Below are 26,734 nucleotides of genomic sequence, written 5' to 3'. Positions count from 1 at the left end.
CTATATTGCCTTTCCATGCATAAAGTTTGCTTTTCCTGTTGAATCTCATTCCGTTCCTTTTTTTGCCTTAAACCGGCGAAAGCGGGGCTCCAAACGGCCACCCCCTTCTGTCACTACAGGTAGCTGAGTTCCGGCTGAGCTTGCCACGAAAGCCGAGGGCGAATCCTTTGAGGTCGGTACAGCGCCTCCTCCCCCCTCAACACACACTCTAAGGTGTGCGGGAGTGTTCGCACCAATAGTGGCGCATCACTAATAAATTGTAATTATTAACGGGTGACAGCCGGATTCCAAGAAAAGGCAAAGATATTTCGGAAGGCGAGGCCAGAAATTTCGTGCCGATAAGCCATACACAGCTGGCAGTAGGTTAATTCATGGGCGATGAAAAACCCTTGCCATTGCACACAAAGTTCTATATACGACCTTGACAATGCGAATATATTATGTACAAGATTACGCACTGCTTTAGAGCCACGACATGAAGGGGAATCTACACAAAATTGCGTCTGTCTTGAGCAACGCAGGTTCACTTGCATTTCAGAATACATTTATTTACATTCTATCGTCATTTTGTTGCAAGCAAATAAGCAATCCACGATTGAATATAATTCGTCTGTTGTGGGCTGTTTAGTACATAAACGCAAGAGCCCAAATGACGTCGTCACTGCGGCCATCGGTTGTTTACCCATAAAAGAGAAGCCGAAACCCGACCGATGCAAGGTCCACGGCGGCAAAGTACTTCCCGATAACTGTACGCTACATGAAACGTTTTGATTGCTTCTTTTCTTCTGTAGTGAACGCAACAGATAAGATGACGCAGTCGATATCGCGTGTGGCCCAGCTGTAAGTGAACATTGCGGCGGCCAGTGGCCTGTTGGGAGTCGGAGCAATGAATTCGCTCTGCCACGTCGTGCTCGTCAGCGCGCTTGTATTCATAACGGCGACAGTGGACATCTGTGATGCTCTGCCTGCTGCCAAAGTAACTGAAAGCGCACCGACCTCTAGTGGCGCTCCGCTGGGTAACAATTTGCTGATTCATGGTAATCTCTTTTGTTTTTCAAAATGTATGCAAAGTGCTCCATTTCTTGGCTTTCCTGGCCCCCCTTTTCATCCGCTTCCCAGATCGTTATCGAGGTGGCACTGGTGGCCATGATAGCGATAACTTTGATAGAACAACAACCTTAGCAAACCAGTGACTGAAAGTTGAATTACTCCTTCTAATAGCTGGAATTGTTTTCACAATGCGCTCATCTGCCATTAACAAGTCTTTCTTCTGGCTTTCACTAATGCAGTCTCAATGGCTGTCAAAAAAATGGCAATTGGTGCTTGAAGTCTAAACAACACTCGCCGCCCTTTACATCATACGAGTGCTTTTCTCTGAGGCCTTGTAATTACTGCCGGTACTTACTTATTTAAAATGCCTTGACATCAGACCGCTCACCGACGTACGTAATCCTTTAAGAAGCACTTCACCTGCCCCGCTGCCATTCAGTCCCTTCATTCTCCAAACCCTATTCCCCCAACGTGGTGGGCTTAGCCTATGTGATCCAGGCCTAAGAAATATATTCGGCGCTTAATGTGGCATTCACATAGCATTAATATGGGGATTCACGCCAGCGCTTCGCTAGAAAGGAGATCTCAGAAAGTATACGCCCAAAAAATACTGATTGTGTGATTTCCTTAACTGCTGTATTGTTAGAGATGAGTAATATAGCCCCTTGTCTCAGGCCGAAAGCTGCACCTGACCACGTCTATCCCTGAAAGTGTGATACACATCACTAAATAGATTTCAAAGGCTTCAAGCTCTAAATACCTTAAATTCATTTTATCAGCACAGCGCATTGCACCCGTTGGCTGGAGGCAAGGGTAGGTTTGCGACCGCGGATTCGGGAGAGACGCATTGTGTTAAGTGAAGAGGGTCCCGCGTCTGTTTCGATCGACGAGGTTGTTCGTTTTTTATACTTTTGCTATGGTTTCATTTTGAGGCTTCCCTGTTCGTCCCAGCATACCCCCCTTAACGTAGAAGTGACAGATTTCACGCTGCAAAGCAAGATGGAGCCACTGGTGTCATCGCTGTGGCAGCGGTTGATATCGTCGCGCCTGTGCAGAACATCAGACTGCTCACCGACGAACACACTGTACCGTCACGCATGCGTAGAACACAAGAACTTGGTGACGAATGTTATAGAAGGCTTCATTCGTTTCGCCAGGAGAGATGCAACCACGCTGCATAAAAAGGAAAAACGATTTTAATAGTTCAAACCTATATTGAGTATTTTCGACACTGTTTTTTTTTGGGGGGGCGGGGAGGGGCGCTTCATGGTTTCGCACCCATCTGCTATTCTGCACAAGTATAACAGCGGTAGCTGTAAAACTTTAGGGCTATTTGTCAAGTAGTTTGATGAAAGAGATGGGCTAAGACAGTTCATTCCCTTGCTCGAAATGCATTTGAGTAAACGGGTCGTGTCAGCTCAATGTCTACGGTTGTCTGATTTTGTGTGTCAAGATTCTTGGCTGCCTCATTGGATTGGCGGTGGTTTTGCAGTAATGGCGGCGTTAATGATACAGAAAACTAAACCGCTCTCTCTAATATATCAATATTACGAAAAGGGTTCGAGGTTAACTCAGAGCCATGGATGAGAATATGATAAGTTTAAGGCTAGAATACAGGAAGAGTGCAGAGTTGGACAGGGAAGCTACGCCGCTCGCTGACATTCTAATTGAAATCAGGAAGAAATGGACATGGGCAGGGGATGTAACGCCGAGTCAAGATAATCCATGGTCGCTGAGGCTAACAGACTGCATTCCAAAAGAATTCAGGCAAGCACGGGAGGTTTGCGCTGATCAAGTAGGTGCAGCTTGCACAAGACCAGGTTGATGGTATTGCGGAGACCTTCGCCCTGCTGTTTGTGTAGTCGTGCTACCGATGATGATAATAGTTTTCATGAAATCGTGTGAGAAAAATACTCCCTGAAACAAACGAAAGGAAGTTTAAAACTGGATTCATCTTGATTTTTCTAGCGGCAAAGCTTAAATATCGAGATGTAGGCTTTTTAGGTGCTTAAATGTGTTGGTGTAAAATTTTACGCTTTACGAGACTAGATTTTTAAAAATTTTCACTTCTACTTAACCGTCGGAAAGAGAAGCTTGCTCCTATATATATATATATATATATATATATATATATATATATATATATATATATATATATATATATATAGGAGCAAGAATTAAGTGCTGACAATATGTTTATTACTGCTTATAGCGCTCATAGAAAAGAAATTTGGTTGTTAGTGGCTATATATTTCTATTTCCGGTCACTGCCCTGTCGCAAAAACAAAACTACAGAAAAATTTCTTTTATCATGACAGAACTTCTGTGCTGTTTTTGACACTCAACCTTCTTTGGCAATAGACGTTTTTGTGGTATCATCAGAATTTTTTGTAGTTACAAAAAAAAGTACTTCACAACTACAGAATACATTAATGTACAGAATACATTATTACTGTATCAACGTAGCGTGTAAAATATGCTATAAGTGGTTTATTTTTTCTATAACTGTCTCCTACCATACCACGGCGGAAACTTGCAGCATTTGGCTGCGAAACTAGTAGATTGGCACTGCGTTTCTTAAAGTGTATCAATTGAGTTCAGGTCTCAAGTTGGTTCTATCAGAAGGAGCTACGAAGAGACCTGGCATACTTTCGAGTCGACCCTTGTTTTCTCGCTAGCACTACGTAGAAGTGTAATATGCTAATTAAACTTTTATTGCCAAGAACTAACCAAGCCAGAATGTACAAAAAATAAATCAGTGTTCCTTTTGACTGATTAAATGCTGATTCATACTTGCGAGTCGCGAAGGGCGTGCGACTGCGACCGGCTGCCGCAAGCGACCAGGGCGCCGCTCAGATCGACAAATGTCACACTTGCAAATGCGAATCCCGGGTCGCTTACCCGCATTTATCTCGTTCAGAAAGAGGCTTGCCTAGCTGACTTCCGTTTACAGCAGCTAAGCCGGCGAGTGGTTACCGGTCTGAGGCCAGCAGTCGCAAAGCTGGAAAATCTAGCAGTGCTCGAACGGCCCCCGTCTGCCGCTTTTCGACCAATGAAATCGTTCGCAACAGTGCGCTTTTGACTAAAACAATCGCACAACCACTGCGAGTCGCAAGCTAATGTTTAGGTGCGTCATTAGAAAGAAACTAATTACGGAAGAAATAGTTAAGCGAGCAGCAAAGAGCATTTCCGCTTTGCTTACCTGCGATGCGGCGCTCACCGGAAAATTCGATCGGACGGCGCGGCCGCAACAGATGGCGCAAGCCGCCGCCCGATTCAACATTCATTCATCGTTTTCGAAGCTTTGGGGTTTAAACGCTATCGCGTTAAACTCTTAATGCGAAGCTTAAGCGTCCTCCCATTTTTTTTCCTCTGATTTTTATAGTGGTGCAATTTTCCTGTTCGGTGCCTAGAACCTAGTTTAACCGCATGCCCTTGAGACCTAAAGCTTAAGGCGTACTTTTTAAAACAGTACTAACAGTCCTGCTCCCAGCTATTAAATTGATATACACTATTTACAGGGCAGCGTGGCAACGCGTTTCGTTTTTGCAACGTTGTATTTTGCTAACCATTCCAGGTGCCTGCGATCCAAAGTGCGAACAGACACCGTACAAGGAGTGCAAATTACAAGGTGGAAAGGCGCGGTGCGTTTGTAAGCAGGGCCTGGAGCAAAATGAACAAGGATCTTGCGAAATTAGTAAGTGAACGTCTCATATCATCTCTTCATTCGTTCGCTAAAAAATCGCAGATGCATTATATTCACGTTGGCCAATTACCTGTGATATTCCATTACTTCGCACTAGCTGCGAGACAGAATCCTGGCCGGAACCGCATTACTTTCTGCGTCTAATGCAAGAACGTCCGCCTGCTGTGCGATGTCAGTGCAGTTGGTTTACACCGATGTGTAGCTTTTCATTACGGTGCTTCTCATAGGTCATATGCGATCTCAGGAGCCTAAACCTCGTTAGTCATGCCCTTCCAAAACCGGCACGCCTGCATAAAGCATTTATGACTAAGGATAGATTTATACCTCGAAACGTAAGGCACATTGCTTGCCAGGCACCTAAAAAAGATACAGTTGAAGCTCACTGCAAATTTTTATTCCATAAATTGTGTCACACAACGAAACAACAGTGCCTCAAGCATGCGCAGTCATCCTATTGGTGGAGAGTAACCGTTATGAAATGAATTGTGAGGAATACTGGGTAGTGTTTGGACGATTTAGAGGTAATGGTAGACGTGGCAGAAGCTTTGGCAGATGGCTGGTCAACATGCTCCCACCTGGACCTATACGTTTTCTTTGAGCTAACCCGCGCGTTTTATTTGTTCGGTTGATTTCACGGTCTGATACGCTTCCAGTCCGCCCTTTTTTTTTTTTTTGTATGGACACCATACTCGGCATTCTTCGCAGTTTTGCACGTTTAAGCCTCATTGTGTTCAGCCGCTTATGCCTTTCGTGCTCGCCTGACTGCTCAGAGTCCACTCCTAGCGTTGCTGTTTCGCGTACTGTTCCTGTCGACCGCTTTCAATGGCCTTCGCGACGCGTTCAGACGCCTTGGCCACTTTCTCAGATCCCTATACAGGTACATAAAGTTATCAGAGACTGTGTAGTCAAGCCTTCCTGATTATTTTGTTTCATTTGGCTACTTTTGCACCTTCTTTTAAACTAACATTCATTGATTATTGATTCATTGATTTAAGCTAACAATTTATTGATGGTGTGTTTATTTTCAATATGTACGTTTATTTCTAATTGTATTGTATGTTTTAATTTGCAGCTGTAGAAAGATGACATCCTGATTAATTTCGCTTTTTTTTCTTGCTTTGTAGTTGTGCCATTTCTGTAATATTCATGTTGTATTATCTGCTTTCAGCCTAACAATACTGCTATTTTGTAAATTTTGTTTCTGTAACCACCCTGTAACGCCCTATGGCCAACAGTATGAATAAATAAAAGAAATAAATGAATAATGCTTTTAGGCTATTCACACACGCATTATCGATTCTTTGTTAAAACGGGATACTACGACAAAACATAACGTCGAAACGTTGTCGGTACGTCGCCAACAACCTGCAAGCTTATTTCACTTCTCAAGCGAGCAAATAACTCATCTTATATATCAGTACCTGTAGCATAACGGCCGCAGAAGAACCACGACCACATGGGGAAGAAACACACGACATAGGGACGAAGGATGCCTTCCTCTTTATGTCATCTTGTCGCTCAGCTACAGTTACACTCATAGAGTGCGGCAAACCAGACGAAAGGCTGGTTTTAGTGATTGTCTGAATACAGCTTGCTGTCTGAATTATGGATTATTATTGGTTGAATTTCGGGTTTGTATATTCATAGAAAATAGCACAGAGTTCTGCCGAGTTTCGCCATTGATATCTTGACACGGATAATAGTTATACCCTGCGCTGGAGATTTCTACTTAAAAAAATACCTCGAACAAGTTAGAGAAAGCAGGAAATCTAGCAACATTAGAACATCTCGGGCACGTCGTTTCATAGTGATTTTAAAAAATTAAGCGGAACAAAAACTTTATGAAAGCGACACAAACGTTTTCATGATGTCTCTATTGGGCTGAACTATTTAGAAACCGAACAATGAAGCATGAAAAGCAGCAGTGATGAAATAGCCTGAATGTTTAACGCGCTTCTTTTCTTGTGCTGTACCATTCTCTGCTGTTTGCTTTTTTTTTTATCTTCGTTATGCCCAATAGCACTCATGTTTTGCCACATGCAGCTTTCTAGTACAGCGTTAAGTGGGAGGCAGCTGCGCGATATTGCAATAAACTGCCCACGTGTTACGAAAATAGTCTAAGCTTGCGATGCACGACAGAACTGTGCGGTTATGATGCTCCTTGTGGTCGCACCGAGTAGTTAGAACTGCCATTGAAACCAATGGGTGCCTTAAGCCGGAAGCTCTGGCAAGTTGGTACAACACTTCAATGAAAAGTAAATTAGAGCAGAACCAAGGGCGAAAGGTGGAGAACGAACCAGCGCTTTTTATGTCCTTTTCCACCTGTCGTCTTGTGTTCTGATCTGGTTCACCCTTTTTTTTTTTTTTTTTTGCAATGGAGGTGCTTTTCGAAACAGTTGTTAGACAGATATGGGATATGATGAAACACCTTGGTGAAAGTGCTGATGGGGATGGTCAAAGCTTTCGACGTCTAGCACCGTTTCGCTTATGAAGTATGTTATGTGGTCACAAGGATAAGTAAAACTACTGTAGGGAATCAGTGGGGTGCATTAAAAAATAGCAAACATTATTCTTTAGATATTATTTAATATTTCTACTTATATGCTTCTAGACGCGTGTTGATTTTACCATTTCTCACTCCAACAAAAGTGACAAACTTGAAATTGAATTTTGAGCTTTCAGTTTTTTTTTTTTTTATTACTCAAGCTTGCAATAAGAAATATTATAAAAATCCATGTAAATTATTTTCCGTAAGGAACCGGAATAGGCTCCTGCTCTTATTGTTGTCGGTGAGCCTTTTGGAGAAGTCCTCTTTCCTTGTTGCGGTTAGTTCCACTTCCTGCAGAATCTTTATCCTTAATGTCCTTGTCCCTGCACAAGTCCACAGCAGGTGCGAACATCCACATCTGCAGCTGATGTGGAATACTTCGGGCATGGGGTGGGTCCGATGTCTTCTTCAGATTACTATCGGCATGTTACCGACGGGGCAAGGGTCGCCCCAGCTCTTATCCTTCTAAGGGAAACTTTCTCCAATCTCGTTAAGTACGAAGCGAGCTTTCAGTTGCTTTTTGCTTTCTTTTTGCTCGTCTCTGACTGTTGCCAAAGCCAAACGTTTTGCTTCTCTACTTATACATCGGGTCGAATTAGGAGAAGAAATATTACAGGCAACTACCGCGCTCTACTCACGAATGCGCCAACAAGAGAGGCTATGTTCTTTACTTTCTTAGCGGGTCTAGCTAATAAGCGTTAGCGGCCGTTATAATCACAAAGACCAAATTCGCCCTAATACCCAGCACTGATTGTCACCGCGAGGGCATGTGAATCAGATATCTAAAATATTTTTAGAAATTATCGGCTCAATTGCGACGACTTAGCAAAGCATATTCTTGAACCCCCTTTCAGTAACCACTTAACAAGATGAGATATCACGGACTGGCAACTTTCACACCTTAACTGCGTCTAAACAAATTCGCCGCTGCCAGGAATAAACCCGTGCCCCCTATATCAGAGAACTGGTGACTCAGATTTCCCACACAGTCTTGCCCTTTCTTGAATGAAGTGAAAGTAGTGCCACGGCGGCCATCGCCAAAAATTACAGCGCCCAACAGCAATAGCGACTTATATTTGTTCCTCAGTCAACTATTCGATTCAAAACAACTGATTACCGTCTTTTAGTAGGCATCTTAAAGCTTGTAGTAGTGGCCCTATGTATTGGCCGCACAGCGGGCAACGGTATAGGGAAGACAAGGGCCTCGCTTCGAGCCCCGAACGAGAGTTGTCTACCCTCGCTCTCTCCAGAAGGAGGGGCGAGGTGCAGTGACCATTGCATTCTACGAGCACATTTCTTGTTAGGCCGACCGTAAATGGAGGCAAATCTGGTGCTTTCTCTGGTGTCGTCCATTTCGAATCAGCTAGAATTAGACAACTGCGCATTTAATAAAATGTAATGATGCCAGGCATAATCATTTATGCCACACGTCTGTGAAGGAGTTTACTGTAATAAGCGTTCTCCAAAACTTACAATAGCAGCTTTGGCACCTACACGTCTCTACCTGCGCTTCTTCGGTGAGAAAATATTACGGGGTTTGAGGGCAATCACGGCGCAAAACAGGCAGAGAAAACTGGTCGAGACTTTTGAACACGCGCTTCCGGTGTTACGTTAGCAGTCACGACAGAAGACGCGATGCGAAAAAATGTGGCCTACTCAGTCGAGATCTGCCGCCGCAGCTTATCTCTGCAATCATCAGCAACGTATAAATCTGTCGCGGGCGTTACAAAAGGCGTGGAAAAGTAGGGGTGACAGCATCCTAATTGCTGAAAAGTCTGGCGCAGATAGCCATTGACTATAAGCCGTGCCATCTCCTTTTTTTTTTTTCGGCTATTCGGGGGCTTTAATTTTGGTTTCATACAAAAAAGGGCTGGGCTAAAGCTACCTCCCTTGATTCACCTAGATCGAACTTTCTTTAAGAGAGCCGACAACTTAAGTATTGCACCATGGTCATTTTGCAATGTTTGCACATTTTTGTTTCTTGTCGAGTAATATTTAGGTAGGAGAAACAAAAAAGAACACTTGCTGGCGTTTTTAACGCCAATTATAATAACATGAATTCAGGTCGGAAAAACGCTTGAATATATTTAGTTTCTGATTCATTCCAGCATGGACAGCCTGAGCCGAGCAAGTGCTCAGCACTCTGTCTCCATAGTATTAAACATACGAATTATGTTCTTCTGTGACACTTCACTGCATTGCACGCCAATCCGATTGGACAACGTTAGACGGTGCCAAGTTTTAAACTGACACAATAAACTTCCGCACGGTTCCGGGGTAGTTAGCAGTGCGGTAACAGGACCAAGATGGATCAGAGCGAAAAGTATCCTGACGGTAAGCAGAACAGTCTTGCAAGCTCGCAGCCAAGTGTAGTGTGCAAAGAATGAGCTCCTATCAATTTTTGTCGCCAGCTTGCGAGATTCGAATATCTGCATAAGCCCTCGCTAATTCTCGTAGCTTCTTTAGTGAGACGAAGTTATATGTTCCAAAGTATAAAGTAAAGCACCACAACATGCCATTTATCGCTTTTCTCGCGGCAAAAAGAAAATTACAATATCATTTGACTTTCATTCACATCTTCTTTAATTTTGTTCGCCTACAGTGCGGAAGGTGAAAGTTACCATTAAAATCAAGAGATCGGGCTATAAGAAAAGATCTGCACAATACAGCATCGAACCTTGCGACTCGGACGTCATGAAACAGGTGAGGTCCCGGCCATGTTGCTTCGTTCTCTCGCACTGCTGTCAAAAAACGGTTTACTTTCTTGTTCTTGCCCAGCTGTAGAACCGTCCTTCTCTATGCCACATATTACCAGTTTTTCCACACTTAAAAAAAAAAAAACCCTCCCATGTTATACGCCCGACAGCCTAAGTAATGTCAATGCATTATTTTCTTTTTACACGCATGTATAAACGTTGCAAGAACTAGCACTCATTTCAATGTGTGTTCGTTCCACCTAGGTGCAGTTTGTTTTTATCTATTCTAAAGGAGCATGATATGGAATTACGGAACCCCAATATCGAATCATTTGTGGGTTCCGTAATGTCATATGAGTTCATTGGTTTCATTTTCTAAATATAACAAGAGCAGCCATCTCGCATCTAAGATGTGCCGCCTCAGCTGTTCATTCTGGTTGCAATTACAACAAACAGCCACTAAAGTGTCCGACTGCGTAGAGCCTGCCTGCATTTGACGTCATCTTCTCGTTTATATTCAGCTTAAAGAGCAAGTTTCCAACATCGATGAAGCTACCATAAAGTGCACGTAAGTTACATATTCTTGTGGCTGAGCAATGCATTGCATTGTTGAGCAGATTCTTAATATAGAAATGTCGTTATAATGGCAGCAATTATTAGAAGAGACATTTTACTTTCAAAATTTGTGATAACGTAATAACTGCATAATAAAATTAAATGTGTTTGATAAGAATTTGTATAGAATTTGTATTTGTATTTGCTAGCGTTCATGGCCGACGCCAATTTTAATGTTCCAACTGCAAACGATGTTTTGGTTTATAAGATAATGTTGAGAAAAACGCTTTTTGAGTCATTCTTCTGGTTTGTACACTGTGTGGCCGCGTCAAACCCTCGTATTCGTAGCCCTGAGCCAAAAGCCGCCAGTAACAGTCGCACTGACAAAAAAAAAAAAAAGACTGCCTCTTCAGCCAATTAATATACATATGCGCTATAGCATGCGTGGCTTATAGAGCAGCAACAGCTTCGTAATAGGCCTACACTTCCTTGCGCGACATGCAGCAATGCCACTTTCGGTGATGCTGTCCGGTAACATAACGAGAGTACCGTTAGAATTCAAGAAAGCTATACACTAGAATAGTTGTTTGTGCATAATAGCGTGGAGGTACGCTAAAGAAAGGGGAGAATGGGGGCGAGGAATGACACACGACTCAAGAGAAAACTTACTACTAACCTTCTTTTTCGCCTTCACGCACATCAATGATGCTAAGAAAAAAAATGGGTAAACAAAATCAACAACGAGAAACAGCTTAGCAAGCATACGACAGGCACCATATCATCATTGATTTCTGTTCAGATAAAAATAACTTTTCTCTCGCAATCAACGCAACAAAGTAGCGCTCACATAACCAGCTTCTTCCGCTATCGAAACCATTCAAAAGGCCTGCCATAACATTCATTTGACCTGTAGCCTAGTTACTTGATCGTAAAGAATCCATTTTCGCTTGAACAGGGGTTTACACTTATGCTTAGAGCACAACACTGTAAGGTTGCCAGTTTTTATCAGCGAAACTTTGTGTTTTAATATTGCCGCAACCTCTCATTCGCGCGCTTACCGATCTCGCAGTGTCAGACATCCGAAAAAGTTTGTGGCCGGACTTGAGTACGACAACACTCTGATGCGATGCGGTTTATATGGGTTAGACCCACACAGACCGCTATAGCCTTTTCATTACTTCGTAACATATTTATTGACCACTAGCATAGGGAACCGCCTGGCCTAGTAGGCTACTCATGTTAAAATTATAAAAGCAGTCAAACACACAAGGACAAAGAAAAGTCGCACGCAGAGCGCGCGGGAAGCAGGTCAACCATGTGAAATTGATCTTGGTTTCCACATTTTCCTCGAAGTTGTCGAGCAACGAACGTCCTTTTAAACGGCGTTTAAGCACCTCAGAAGCTTGTCTTCGCACAGTTCCCCATTGGAGCGGAACATCTGATTTTGTAATATTCATAAGAGAGACGTGGTGCATGAAGACATCTCCACAAAGCATCTGCAGAAAGAATATGGGGGACCCTCAAATTTTGCCATAAGAATGAAGGGGATAGTGCCATTAACACCGCCCTTATATTCTGCGGTTTGTTTCTTGCTTTTTACTTAAATAAATTTAGGGGCAAATTAAGGCTGTTTCTGTCATGGTTCTCGATGGACACTGCATCATATATCGTAAAAGTGAACGGACAACGCCTCATCTGCTAGCCTCCATTTGGCGGCCACGTTTTCAACACTTCCGACAAAACTCAACTGAACGAGCTGTAAAGCCTCTCGCGTAATATAGGCACATTTCAAGAAAAGAATGTGCATAGATTTATCGGCTGGAAATTGCATGATAGCAGCTGTTTTCTACAAGTCCTGACGCGCTTTATTCTTTCCAACGATGTGAGCTAAAAAAAGCAGCTCCTCGCAAGAAAAGGGTATGTTTACATGCGTCGCCTTCAATTATGAATGGCCGAATCTTATTAAGCTCCTTGGTAATCTTTCGTCCGGTGCCGGCGCTTCCTCAGTATCCTAGATGTTTTCAAGACTACGATGCACAACATCGCAGAAGCCCTGTATAATCCCATGCGCAGATAAACTTTAACGTACGAATACGAGCAGTAAGAGCCGAAAAAGCATGCGCTCTGTCCCGAAGAAGGAACTGCTCGAATAGGCTGGAGCGCTATTTTGAAAAGTGGTAGTTTTCATATGTGCTGATCTTTATTTATTTTCAGGAGCGATGAAATAACATTTGAAGTCTACGTCAACAACGATAATGAAGGTGCAGATTTGATCAAGGATTTATTTAAAAATTGCTCAAGGCAAGAAGAATGCCAGCTCGGACCTGCAATATCAATTGATACAAATTCGACAAAAGGTACGTAACCAATTGTATCATTTTTATCTACGCTCTGAGAATGATTACTTGAAAGAAATTATTAAACTGTTATTACATTATTAAATTTTCGGTATCAGGGTATTGAGTCCAAGTAAAAGTAGATATATCCGGGAAAATTGTGCCCTAAAATGAATGTTATTCCCTAGCTGTGAATTTGTGACACTGGTTACGAGTAAATTTCTTTTCAGTGTTTCCCCTTTGACTGAAAACTCTAAGATTCTTACAAGGTCTAGGAGTGGAGCCGTAACTGTTTGCGAGATCGCTGGACTGTTATGGGAAGCAGAGTTCCGGGCTGTATAGGAGCAGCTTTACGCAAACCAAAGGAAGGAAAGCAAGAAAAATACGCAAATGACGCTGTTGCGAGAGGCCGTTGTGACATGTAACAAGCGCGTCTTAATGGCTAATTCGGGCCGCCTGCTAAGGCACTGCGGGTCTGGCTGCGCCCAGAGCCACGCTCAAAGCGTCCTACCTTTTTTTTTTTTCTGTGAAATTCTGCTGCGAAGTGTTTGAATTTCAATTATTCAGGACTCAAAGTGGTCATTTTTATTGCTGATTTTGTAAAAAGCCTAATTAAAATAGTATATCTGCGTTTTAGTGCGTACCAAGTACTCCTTTGCTGGTGGGCTTGATTTGCGTATGCACCTCTATGCATACTCTTGTTAGCATCTCGGAGCCACCACCTAACCTCTAGTGAAGGATGTTTTGTAGACTAGTTTACTCATCAGTTCCTGTGGCTAAAGCGCTCGCGAACTTGCACCGAGTAGTAATGCTGTATACGTTTATGCAGTTGATGCTGCTGTATAAACGGTAGAAAAAAAAGATCCCTACACTCCAGTCAAAGTCGAATAAAAGAAACTTACGCCTTCTTCTTGACTGAGTGGAAGGAAGATACGTTTTTTTTAAACTGCAGCGTCGCTGATGTGGGAAGGGGGGTTGACAGCGCGTAACATGTGTTGGAAGTGAACTATGGGCTACGGCAGAGTGTCGCGATTCCGACTTTCCGAACTTGCGAATACCATATTCACGCGCTGAAGAGAAGGAGACATGGATCGGTTGATGTGTCCGGGGATGTTTTTTTTATTAGCCAGTATTAAATTATATGTCGGCAAAGTCGATGCAATGTTCCGTGTCCTCACAACCTCCGCGATTGCACTTGGCTGTTCGCTAATATTTCGGACATCATTTAATGGTGGCCAAGCTTTTAAAGAAGCTTTTTTGTTTTGGCGCTGTAACTCTGCCGTTTCGTGATGATCCAATGTTCACCCCCCAAATCAAGTGATTCACGCGCTAGCTTAAAGAAACACCCTTTCTCAGATCGATGGTAGTGAAGTTCGTAAGCGGGCCGCTTGCTCTCAAGCAGTCAATCCTGAAGAGCGTGCAGTGTCGGCACCAAGACGTCGGGTTCGCTATTTCGCAGCAGTGTAGGCAAAATACGCTTCAGTGGTATTACAATAAACATAATCGATAGTCATGCTCCTGCGATTTACTCTCTCTATTTTATTTTCTTACAGACCATCTGAAGCAAGCGCGAACTGCGCCATACTAGAACTCAAGGAATGAAAAGTCTCCCAAGAAGCGTCGAATTAGCCAGGGCAAAAAAAAAAAGCTGAATGAAATACAGACAACTTGCATGTGAACTTCCAACGTGTGCACACTGGATAGTTTTGAAGACGCCCTCATCGACACCGAGACCCAGCGTAAAAAGCAACGCTTTTCTTCGAAGAGGCAGTCTCACATTTAATTTCTGACTAAGCTTAGCACTAGTAATGCATGTTATTATAGGCAGAGAAGAAGTAATCGCCTCCGGCTAGCAAGACGCGGTTTTTATTGCTTATATATTTTCAAAGGTGTAAGTTAATAGTAAGTATTTACCTCAAAGAAATCGCTTTGCTATAATTTTTAGGATCGATTTAACAAAGTAGTTTGAAGACTGCTTCGATACAATTCGTAGCTTACCTGCTATGACCGAGGTTTCCAGTGACGCTGAGCACCTGAGGTTGATTATCTTAACACTTGCTCACATGTGCTTTCCGGTTACATGCTTTCGCAACAGCGTTTATGGCTCTCGTTTGCCGACATGACTCGTGAATCCATGCCCACGTAAATGCAGCGTTCTACACGTTTATCAATTACGTTTTTGTTTTTTTTTACTTTTTTCCTGTATTATCCCTGTCGTACTGATCAGCATAGAGCTCTAAGATATCACATTACAAGCTATAAATTCCCGCTTTAATCAAGCAGCACGAACATGCCTGCGTGGCTTAGACGCAGCATGTCTGATCGGGATCCAAAGGTCCTGGAAAGCTGGTTTACAAGCACCCTCCTATTTCAAAAGCAAAGCCGGAGATCGCAGCTCTTGCCAGCTTGCCATGGAATATAGTCTCATGACTTCTAGTTAACCTAACCAACAGTCAGTGCACGGCCATGTCAGTTGCCAACTATTACCTGCGAGAGACATTCCCGCAATTACTCGTTCACAACGACCACGCCGTCACTGGAATTTCTTAACGGACAATTTATTGCCCCGCCGGGTTGGTGCAGTGGTAACACGCCCGACTACTATGCCGGAGTTCCCGGGTTCGAACCCGACCTCGGCGGCTGCGTTTCGATGGAGGCAAAACGAAGTGGCGTCCATGTGCTGTGCGATGTCAGCGCACGTTAAAGATCCCCAGGGGGTAGAAATTACTCCGTAGCCCTCCACTACGGCCCCTCTTTCTCTCTTTCCACTTTCATTCCCACCCTCCTCCCTTCCCTTACGGCGCGGTTCGGGTGTCCACAGAGAAAGTGTGACAGTTACTGCGCCTTTCCCTTCCTGTGAACCAATTATATATACGGACAATTTATTGCGATAGAAATTTGGGGAATGCTTCAGCTAACCCTAGGAGTAAATACATGGTAAAGGATCCCTACGGTCACCGGGTGTCTCCAAGCGCACCCTACCAGTGACACGCATTTGTTGCCTACAATGGCAATATGCTATTCGAATGAATGACTTTGTGGCATACCTACATCTTCTCCCATCTATACACTTCTGTTCGACTGGTCTAAATCAACGAGTTGCTCCTACTAAGGCGAAAGCCTTTCTTGGCTCATGAGTGCCATCCGGAGGAATGTGTAAAACGATAAAGATCCACAGCCGATCCAAGAGTAGCAACATATGCCAAAATCGACTAACTTGGCTAACGTACATTGGGTAATCAATAGCTCAAACCCATACTCCAATCTAGAAGGGTAATAAATCAATCCAAAACTCCACAATCTAATCTATTAGCCACATAACAAGCCAAAATTGGCTAAATTGGCTAAAATGTCTAAACACTGGCTAATCAAGAGCTAAAATACATGAGAAAATCCAGAAAGTTCATAGCTCAATCCAGAAGTCCAGTATTCAATCCAGTAGCCGTATAACACGCCAAATATGAATACAATGGGCTACTAAAGTATAATAGAGTTGTAGTAATAAAATATAAGGAGAAGAATAAAATAAAGAACGGAAAGTAGAAAGAATAGAAACAAAAAATAAAAAATAATAAAATATGTAAACATAAAAAGAAATAAAAAAAAGGGCTTCCACCTTACTGCACCTAAGCAGTCTTTAGTGCCTCCTAGAATATTCAGGAAAGCATGTTGCCAGGCTAGTTTGTGTAGTAGGTTAAGAAAAAGATAGGGCATATGACGTTGATATCCATTCGTGTTATCGTGTCTTTTCTCATAGTTACTCGTGTATGCTTCTGCACTCATCGTCATAATCACCAAACAGACTACACCCACTGCAGGGCAAAGGCCTCTCCAATACATTTTAGATTGACTCGACCTTGTGCCAGCTGCAATCATTTGACCAGCGCAAACGTGCTAATCTCAACCGCTCAACTGTAACTTTCTCCAAACATGTTCGCCTTGCCTTCGCTTAGAATTTAGTTTGTCACCTTTCATAACACAGCTCTTTTAAGATTGACTTTTATTGAAGGCTGTAGGCTAATTTCGTCACGAATTCTTGTTTCTAATATTAGGGCATGTAAATATATCTGAGGGTTTGTGCAGGGCTACTGATTTGTGCATAAGAAACTTCCACACATGGTTTAACGTTAGCTAGAAATTAACCAAATCTATGCTACTAAAATCAGCCCTTCAGCAGGATTATCCATTATCGCGATTGCTTCGCTCGCATCTTCAACCCCTTGGCCTCAGCAGCACCAAAAGACAAGTATCCATCGTTTTACACTGGATTAAGTTCAGATTAAGTTGTTAGCTCACGGTGATGACGCCGCTCTCCTTTGATAAGACAGAAAGGTACTTGAGGCTTTACAGTTGACTCAATTGCCTTGCGACGTTTCAGATGCGGTTCTTAAGCAGAAATCGAAAGGATTCTGGAAGGGTGATTGAGGTGCGAGACGAAGTCATTTTGTAGTCATGTCTATACTGTGGATGTACGGTGCACCTGAGGGTTTCTCTGCATCATATTCCAAATAGTGACTCCTATTGGAATTCAGAAGCCGGATCTAAAAAGCGCCCATCATAAGTTTGGATGAGTTAAGAACTCTCGGTGTCCACTCGAGCCCGAGTCCGCACCCTCTCTTTGTCGCAATGCTTGCCTGCGTCCTCCAATTTTAGCCTTGCGCTGCAAAAACGACTGCTACAATGCACAACATTCGCAGTCTTCGTTTGGAGTCATTATGCGAGCTTATAAGCACCGGGACAACTTCTTTTTACTCTTAGTGTCGCACAGAACACTCCTAGTTTACTTGTTCAAGCTCATACCTATTTCGCAACTCTCTTAAAAAACTGCCCTTTCTTATACATTTGCTCATTAGGTGCCCTAAGCGCTCATTTTACTTACCTATTCGTACCGACTAAACTGGCTCGTGAGAGTGTCTATGGTGGTACTTTCAGAACATTACGGACACGTTCAGCATGCTTACTGGGCATTTTTCTCTAAAGCCTCTGACTCAGGTTGTTACTAAGTCTGTTCTTTGTACTTTAGTGTCGGCAGCCTCATAAGGATTTCTTGATACTATCTTTTTAAACGTATTATATGAACGTGCATTCAAATATCTGAGAAAAACTTTTCTTTTAATTCCGAAAGCAATACTGCCCGCAGTTTGAACCGTCAGCGTGGCCAGGCGGTGACTACCATTGACCATTGACCTTTAGACGACCCCCGTAGACGACCCCAAGCTGGCAGGAGCTATCAACTTGGGTCCCTCGTTTCACATGGGACGGTTATGTCACAATCAGCCTGCCAGGACCCTGGCATTCACGTTACTCCTAGAGCCCAAAAAGGCACGTTCATACGGCTGGTTAAAGAGGGGCTTTATATGTGGGCTGGCAGGCGCTGCCAACTTGGGTCTCTCGTTTCACATGGGACGCTTATGTTAGAATCAGCCTACCAGAACCTTGGCATTTCGTTACCCCTCTCGGCTACTAAGGCACATTCATACGGCTTGGTTAAAGCGGGGTTTTATGTATGGGCTGGGGAACAAGAAGAAAAAGAATTAGAAGAATGCACGGTCAGCAGCAGCTATTGCTTTCGCTCAATATTCGGTTCAGCAGCGTTGAACTCCTCTAATTCTTTTTATCTGCAGACATTGACGCTACCTGTAAGGTCCCATAGGTTCACACTAAGAACGAATATTTACCATGGATGGTGAATTGTCACCTAGGCAATACGCCAGAGACAATTAATAATAATTTTGTTGACATATTTAAGCGATGTTTTGCAGCGCATATTGCAACAAACGCTTATTCAATCATTAGAAATGGCTAAGATATTTCTGCCCACTTCATTCTCTCTAACTATTGCAAGACCGCGAGCATATCTTAAATGAAAACAAGCCTTAATCTACCATCTTCAGCTTTACGTCAGAAAATGTTTCGCATCTCTCTTTTCCATAAAGTTTTTCATCGCCCACATTTGAGTGGCGAATTGATCTCTCCGCCGCATCACCTGTAATCACAATGAGATCAGGCGTATAAAGTTGGTGCCTGATATTGCAGAACTAACTTTCTTTCAGTCGTTCTTACCTCGTACAACATCAGAGAGGAACGGCCTGCCTGGACCGACCGCAACGATTAAAGAGTGGCAGCTCTTTCAGAACGCCGTAGCTAACACTGTATGAGTGAACGCATCTGTAACTGTTTTATATTTCTAGCCAAATTCCTTTCTGTTTCTTGTGTTGCATCTTATTTACACCTGTGTTTCAAAAACGCCATAGCTAACATTGTATAAGTAGACATATCTCTAAACTTTTTTATTACCAGCCATATTCCTCTGTGTTTTTTTGTTTGCATTCATTTTATGTTTGTGACCACTCCCTTCTCTAATGTCATCCCTGAGGGTACACGCATATATAAATAAAAAGGACATTCATAGAACGCCATACGATATTAGATTTTTTTTTTCTATCGACAGAAGCTGTGTTGCCTTGTCATTTATTTGTGTCAATGAGACTACTTAATCTGTGAAAGTGGCCAATATGACAGTTTGTTGCCATTAAGCTGGAGCCCCACGATCATCACAATTACTGCTCCGAGATCAGCGTCATTAAATGAGCAGAGTATATGCTGTAGTGGGGATCACCTAACTGTCTGGTCCAGCCCAGCGCATATGTGTGCCTCCCAGCATGAATATTTGTTAGGGTGGTTCAAGTATGGTGATACGGTGGTTTTCTATAATATTCTATAGCGACGCATGGCTACCTTAGATGCGGCTACGTATCAGATTTTGTTTGACTGTATTCGGTTCCATTCAAGAAAGGTGCCTCGGTGGCGTAAGTGTATCGGGAACACTCGCTACACAAGGGTCAAGGGATCGATAAAACTTTATATTTTGATATTTTTTTAAGAGACTTTATTATTGGCAACGTCGTGACTATGTGACAAAGTCTCCTAACCGTTGTCAAAACAATTTTTTTTTTGCCGAACGGCGCATTGAAAGCTCCTGTGTTAAAAGCACATACAAAGAAAGCGTGCTGCTCTTTTTCACCAGTGACGCAAAGCCGTGCGTTTCCTTGAGAGCACATTGAAATATTAGAATGTATTGCAAACATAAAGCTATGCTAATTATGAATTCAATATATTTTTAATTGAGAGGTTTCAAAAATTTGAGCGGCATTACCTGTCGGACACCTTTCCTACACTGAAGGAGAAGTACTATATATAACGCAATAATACGCGTGTAACCTAATGATCCAGCCTCATGGTTCGGCTCCTGGTAAGGTAAAAATGGATTAGAAATTATGGCATCGAAAGGAACCTTCATTACCTCCTCAGCTGTTCGATAATGTCGCAATCAAGTAAGCACATTCTACGCAATAATTACTGTTCACACGGCTTGAAAATAGGATGCATTTATTAAACATTTCATAGTAAATGTGTTAGTACAGATTCTTGGTGGCATGAATGAGGAGTAAAATAAGAGATGCACTACAGCGATTAATTCATTTTAAAAAATGTGTTTAAGACGAAGGGGGATTGAGAACCTCTTAGGGGTTCAGGGTGATATTTATTCTGCAAGCGCGTGCAATCACAGTCGAGTCCGCCGCAATGGTTACCGCTGACGTGACTGACCGAGTGCCATGAAAGTAGCGAGCTCGACGTCGTGCCCCGTGCATCAGTTTGCTTCGAGGTATAAAAGCAGAAAATGGCCCGGAAATCGTATTCTGCAGCGAACGTTGGACCCAATTACACAAGGAAATTTTATTTTGTTGTTCACTGATACGCTAAATAAGTCGTCATGGTCAGATGCTCAGCCCCTCAGCCTTGTCGCTTAGATCGCATTTCTTACTTAGCGTTATGAAACAATTATCGTCACGAGACTGTTACTCTTGAACAACTATACATGGATATCCTCGAACACTATAATCATATATCAGCCATCGGACACCTGCTTTCTGCACAAAAGTGAGTAGCCCAGTGCGATGAAAATGGCCTAGTGTTTTTGTGTTTACCACTGATAAGTGATATATCAGTAATGAGGACGAGCAAGAGCGGCCACGTTAGTGGCAACGGCTAGAACACACAAGCATAGAAGGCTTGTGCTGATCACTGCCTTGAAACACAGAATGTGGTTCAGCACAACGATTGCTTCGCATTGCACCAAGCACGCGTAAGCTGTTTTCCGCTCCATGTTTTTTTTTTTTTTTTTTTGCTCAAATATTCCTTAGGTCTAAACTAACGCAGAATGCGCTAAATGAAGGTTTTATATTACAGCCCTAGCTTTACTTCGTGTGCATGAGTATTTCACGGTGTCGAAAAAATGTCTGAAGACAGTGCCAAATTTCCCGATGTTGTCTGTTTATCAAGTCGAACACGAATTTTACATTATATCCTGAAGATATAATTTTTGATAGAGGCGTATCAGCAATAGTGACAGCTCTGTCGCAATTTACACCTACTTGCATTCAGGCAGAAGTAGTGGCGGTAATCGCAATAATCGCCATGACAGCGAATTCTCCTAGCTAGGTAGTTTTACGAAAATGGCAAAATATGTTACCAAAGTATACACGGCGGCAACGGGCAATCTGATACTTAATTAAACCATTCTTAACCAGAGATCACCTTTACCAGAAATATGGCTCTGTTAACCTTTTCGTATTGACGCGAAAGCAGCAGCGGAATGCCTTCCTGACGTTTCTCTAAGTCGGATCCCGCAGGCAGTGACAAACTTCTCTTGCCTTCATTTGTGCTCTAGCAAATAGCGGCAATTCCGAGAGCGAAATTTTCGCTGTCTGATAGGCTGCTAGATATTGTGTTCCTTAAGAATCGTTTAAGAATACCATATAGGTTATTTATTCTGATCGACACGAATTTAGAACGCTGCACTGAATGCCAGAATTGCACGTATGCACCTACATATTCATTAAATGCTTGATTGCGTCTTCAGCGTCAAATGTATACGTGGAATAAATTCTTGCCTGCAGAGTTATCTTCGATCTTCCCAACAAAAGAAATAAATCTATCTAATCTAGTAACTGAAGCGGCACAATAAAGGAAAACTCGTCGTTTTACATAAAGTACATCTGGACTGTGTTGAAAATATTGCTGGGAATGATTCACAGTTGCAGAATCTTTTTTGTCGGAAATAAAGGATACTTTCCTGATATTTTGTATTGGGATTAAACGATTACCTTAACGGAATCATGCTTTTGTTTTAATGATGGTCATTATATGGAAAAATGATGGTCATTATGCGCTGCTTCATTATATGAAATCGTTTCCACCCTGAACGCTCTAAAGAATGCCAATTAAATTTCTTAAGGAATAATATTGTTCAAATATTTGCAAACTTGTTCATAGGCAAGATGAACTGAGAGAATATTCTTCCCATCAAAAGTACAGCTTATGATTCTCCGTTTGACGGCCGAAAATTTATTTGGGCATGTGCAAGGGCTCACAGAATAGAAGCAGAGCTATCTCAGCTTCCTTGACCAAAATGAGCTCAGTTCTTGAAGCCATTGTATCACCCACGAAACCCTTTAACTAATTGAAATGCACCTTCTGAGCATGTTCCCGCATTTGACTTCGGAAAATAAATGGCTAACTGCCGCCACCGGCTACTTGTCGTGCTAAGCTGAAACTCTACCTTCGCCCAACTGCACCACTTAACACGTCGCTGAGTTATTCGTGAACAGTCATTCTCCGTCATGTACCTATGATACAAATATTGCATTCACAGCTGAACTCCTGCAGCACATCCTGCTTCACAGTCCTACAGCCGAACGTAGAACAACGTACCGTCTTTGCCAAAAGTAACCAGGCTGCGGGTTTCACTTCTAGGTCAGGTACTGGAGAATTCGTACCACTTCTGAAGCTTTAAATTTGTGCAAAGTAAAGGAGAGCTCTTGCCCTCACTTGTGACCCTCAGTTGCCCTCTTGCCCTCAGTTGTGATCCTCTGGGAAGCCATGTTGGTTTTAGAATACAAGTCAGAAGCAAAATATGCAGCCTGGTTACTTTTGGCAAAGACGGTACCTCCGTCAAACGAACGGCTTGATAGAACGCCTGAGCAGAAAACATGCCAACATGCATTTGTGCACGTTCCACGTGTATCTTCGATCCAAAACGCAGGATGAGGACGCCTTATATGCGATATTGGCTTAGAATACTGGTCCTCGCATGTGTTCAAATTCAGCGGCAAATACAGATAATTATTTGTCTAAACCCCGCTGGTTTCATTCAATTATCTCCAATCATTACTCACTAATCCATCCGACAACAAATAATACTATAATTACCCCCAATCTATGTCATATACACTTCATACAAGAGGTCCATAATTTTTCCAGCATTTATTTTGACTCGAACTTGACGCGCCGAGTGATAATGATGCACTAGAACGCGAAGCCTCCCTCTACCTTGTCGAACATACATCAGGTCTTTAGTTCCGGTGGCTGCCGCATCGCATGACGGCGTCACTAAAGTTGTTTGCGTCGGAAGAAATTTGGCTCCACCCTGAAAACTCCTCCGCAATCCGGGGTACGGCGACGGCTTTTCGGCGTGAGGAGAACAGTACGCTAAGCGTAAAAAAAGTTCTAGCTGTTTCAAGGTGCTTCGCTAGATGATTCTTCGTAGGACTCGGATATAGTTGGAGGCTCTTTTGGATTAACTGGAAACGCTTACCAGACTACGCTTACATAAGCAGCAGAAATTGCTCGCATGACCTTGCTATCGCTATGTTTGCTCCTCTCTTTCACCTTCCGGCGCAGGAGCGCCGATTATTCTTGATTTAAGCAATACAATCAAAACAAGGAAGTCTCCAAAATCAATTCCGAGAAAGCAGTCTAGGCTCATCACTTTCTTTTTTGTTTTGAGCATAATATAGATGTAAATGTCGGAAATATTTCATAAAGTTTTCATTATAAGTCTACTACAAGAATGATGCAATCATCAGCCGAATTCGCTTTGATATCAGCGGCAACCGCTATGACAGGCTTTTCGAAAGCTTCCTCTTACTCGCCATTGTGTTTAGTACTTTTGTGAATAGGGAGAAAGTCATCACGGTGATAGGATTCGAGAAGGCATTATACCATATGAGTAGAGTGTGCGCAATAATGGAGAAAATTGTTTCAAATCAAACACGTGGATGATAACACTCCCGAACGTCGATTTTTCTGGGTTAGACATAAAGCAGGAGTGCCAAGAGCAGGCAGCCATTTCATGCAATGGGGCGACGTATACGGAGGACGATAATGTGCGCCCAGATTGTGCTTCTAGCGGCTGAATTCTGCTGTTGCGGAACGGTCCAATTGCATCAGTTTTGGGGCAAGTAGTGCTATTTATTTTTATCAGTGTATTATATGCGGTGCAGCGAGATGATCTTAACGAATAGCACCTCGCCCGTCATATCCAGGCTCTACAGCGCGATAATGGGTGCCTGGTGGGAAATTTTGCGGAACACATGATTATATAGCATCCATACCAATGTGACATGTACTGTGCGATGTTACTTCCCGTTAACAAACCGGAGACGTTAGGTATTCCCTGAGCTCTCCTTTATGGCGTCTCTAATAGCCGGAGTCGTTTATGGGGCGTTAAGAATTCATACCCAAAATCTCTCATATTTCCAGCGAGAGGCTGCAGGATTCGGTCACAATGCATCGGTGCATCATACACTGTCGTGCTCAGTTCTGAAGGAAGAGGCTTAAGTTTGAATACTCTTAACACCTTAGGAGAATGGATGTAAACAATTTAAGCCGTGCAATGAACAAGTGAAATAAAATATTCGATTGTCAGCATAATCATTAGGAATTCTAGCCGGAGGATATAAAGGGCTTCTGAAAATAAGCAACTAATGAAGTTTATCAGGTCATGTATTGATGGGTGGTAGAAATATAAGGTTGCGAATTGAAAACGGGAAGGCTATTTAGTAAATGTGACATGATGTTAACAAATGTGGCATTTGCGATCTAATTGCTGTTCTGTGTACATTGATATTCTTTTACATAACTATAATTTCTTCTTTCTATATTACAGCATAAAGCGCGTTGTCTGAATAATATTCTTGCTTTCGTGTGCACTTATGTTTCAAAGAATATCCAAATATACATCCGGCACAAAAACCACTTTAACCCAAGGGCAGTTGGCTACAGTCGAGATCAGCTTTTTCATATAGAAAGACACTAAAGCGCCTGCTGTAGAGTTACTTGATTTTAATTATTCTTCATCTCTATAACTACTTCAAGATCAAACTGCAGCAAAATGCACAAAATTACTTCCTGCTCCATGCCATATTTATTGTGATAAGGATAAGGGTCGTCTTACACGGCCTTCCGATTATTTGCCTAATAGTGGAAAAGAGGTTGGCATGCATGCTTGCTTTCCCCAAGAGATTTGTAAAGACATGGCAAAGCCCAGTAAAAATCATCCCTCAAAATCCCTTTTCGTCTTAGGTCTCAGTGAATACCACTAAACTTGTAGGTAAAGTATGCAGCACCACATTTGACCTGCATTTCAACGAAAGTGTAAGACTGCATTATATCACGTAATTATAGATGACATGAACCCATTTAACCTCTTAATATAGTTAAAATGGCTCCACTAAAACGCCTTCTTTCCTTCTCTTTCTCTACAGCACGCCGAAAACACGAGGCCTGCAGCAAAATCAATCAGGATGTATGCGAAAAACTTGGCAAAAAATGCGTCAGTTACGACGGTATAGATGTGTGTGTAGGTAAGAACGCTAATATTTCATGCCTAAGGGGCCTCTCTTACTTTATGTCATCGAATATTACTACATTTCTTTCACATAATGTGAGATCGCTGAAATGAAGACGCGTACATGATAATTCATTTACTCTGCTTTGTAGTGTGGCATCTGTAAAGCGTGCGCTAGAAATTCGTAAATTCAAACGACTCATTCCAGTGTAACAAATATCGTCTGCCGGCATTTTATACGAGAGTTTAAGGCCCTTTTGGTTAATTCATAAATTTCGCGCTGAGAAATTCCTTTGCGTGCTGAAGAAATTCATAACTGAAAAACGTTTGTAGAGGACCGCGCATGTTACAAATGTGCCAGATAAAAGAGTGTACATTCTCCTGTACTGGCTACTTCCTTATTCAGAAGGCAGTGTAAACAGATGCAAAGGTGACCGAAAATACCAGGCGCGGGCTACTCGAGAAGCAAGACAGGAGACCTGCCATAGTGACTTCTTCATTGTACTTTCTTGCACTTCGAAGTGCTGTTCTTTTCTTTCACATGATGAAGTTTTGTTCTGTGGTCCTCTACGAATGGAGAACAGTGAATAAAGCATCAATTTGATTCACTGTGAATTCAAGTATGGTGTGTTTGTGCTTAATTTGGTCACTTCAGCAATACATGCGTCTAGAGTACACCAACACTTCGGTATTACAATTCCTCACTCGCAGCCTAACGAGAATAAAAAGTTTACAATCCCGCTATACGCAGCCGCAGAAGCAGCAGTCACTTATATAATAATCAAATTTCCAGTAATTCCCGCTAGGTCATGCTTCACACTAGTTTAATTCCCTTGTCGTGGCACACACTATTTTGTCCGCCACTGCGCTTAGCGACTAGCCAAGAAAGCGGTACATACCACTGTACGCATACACTAAAGGCTCGATACTTCATGAACTACTTTTCCGTGTTTTTCTCACTTGCAACTAACCACCATCACCACCAATGTTCTCCCTGCCATCACCACCGACTGTTCTTTACTTCTCTTGTTATTCGAACAGAGCACATCCCAACATGGTGCTCCAAGGAAAAAGAGGCAGAGTGCAGAGCCTACCTCAAGGTGTGCGATGATTCATGCGGTATCGCCCAATGTTTAGGCAATGATATTTCGA

The 26,734-nt window shown here is 42.6% G+C and overlaps 1 protein-coding gene and 2 long non-coding RNA genes across 3 annotated transcripts in view; 2 read left to right on the top strand and 1 right to left on the bottom strand.

The window, feature by feature from the left end:
* The window catches only part of LOC146185887 (uncharacterized), a 358,500-nt gene that overhangs the window by 76,230 nt on the left and 255,536 nt on the right, over nucleotides 1-26,734 (bottom strand). The window lies entirely within an intron of this gene.
* Nucleotides 4,634-14,622, top strand: LOC146185893 (uncharacterized). Its single transcript, XM_084605597.1, has 5 exons — nucleotides 4,634-4,747; nucleotides 9,907-10,007; nucleotides 10,522-10,568; nucleotides 12,770-12,912; nucleotides 14,445-14,622. Coding segments are annotated over exons 1-5 (327 nt in total). The 5' UTR covers nucleotides 4,634-4,746; the 3' UTR covers nucleotides 14,480-14,622.
* On the top strand, nucleotides 24,019-26,725 carry LOC146185892 (uncharacterized). The gene is made up of 3 exons (XR_014707826.1): nucleotides 24,019-24,190; nucleotides 25,500-25,598; nucleotides 26,624-26,725. It is a non-coding gene; the product is annotated as an uncharacterized LOC146185892 (long non-coding RNA).

The sequence above is a fragment of the Amblyomma maculatum genome, chromosome 6, assembly GCF_055883805.1.
Source record: "Amblyomma maculatum isolate TAMU_Amacu chromosome 6, ASM5588380v1, whole genome shotgun sequence".
Lineage (NCBI taxonomy): Eukaryota > Metazoa > Arthropoda > Arachnida > Ixodida > Ixodidae > Amblyomma > Amblyomma maculatum.
This window is presented reverse-complemented; position numbering and strand designations above follow the sequence as displayed.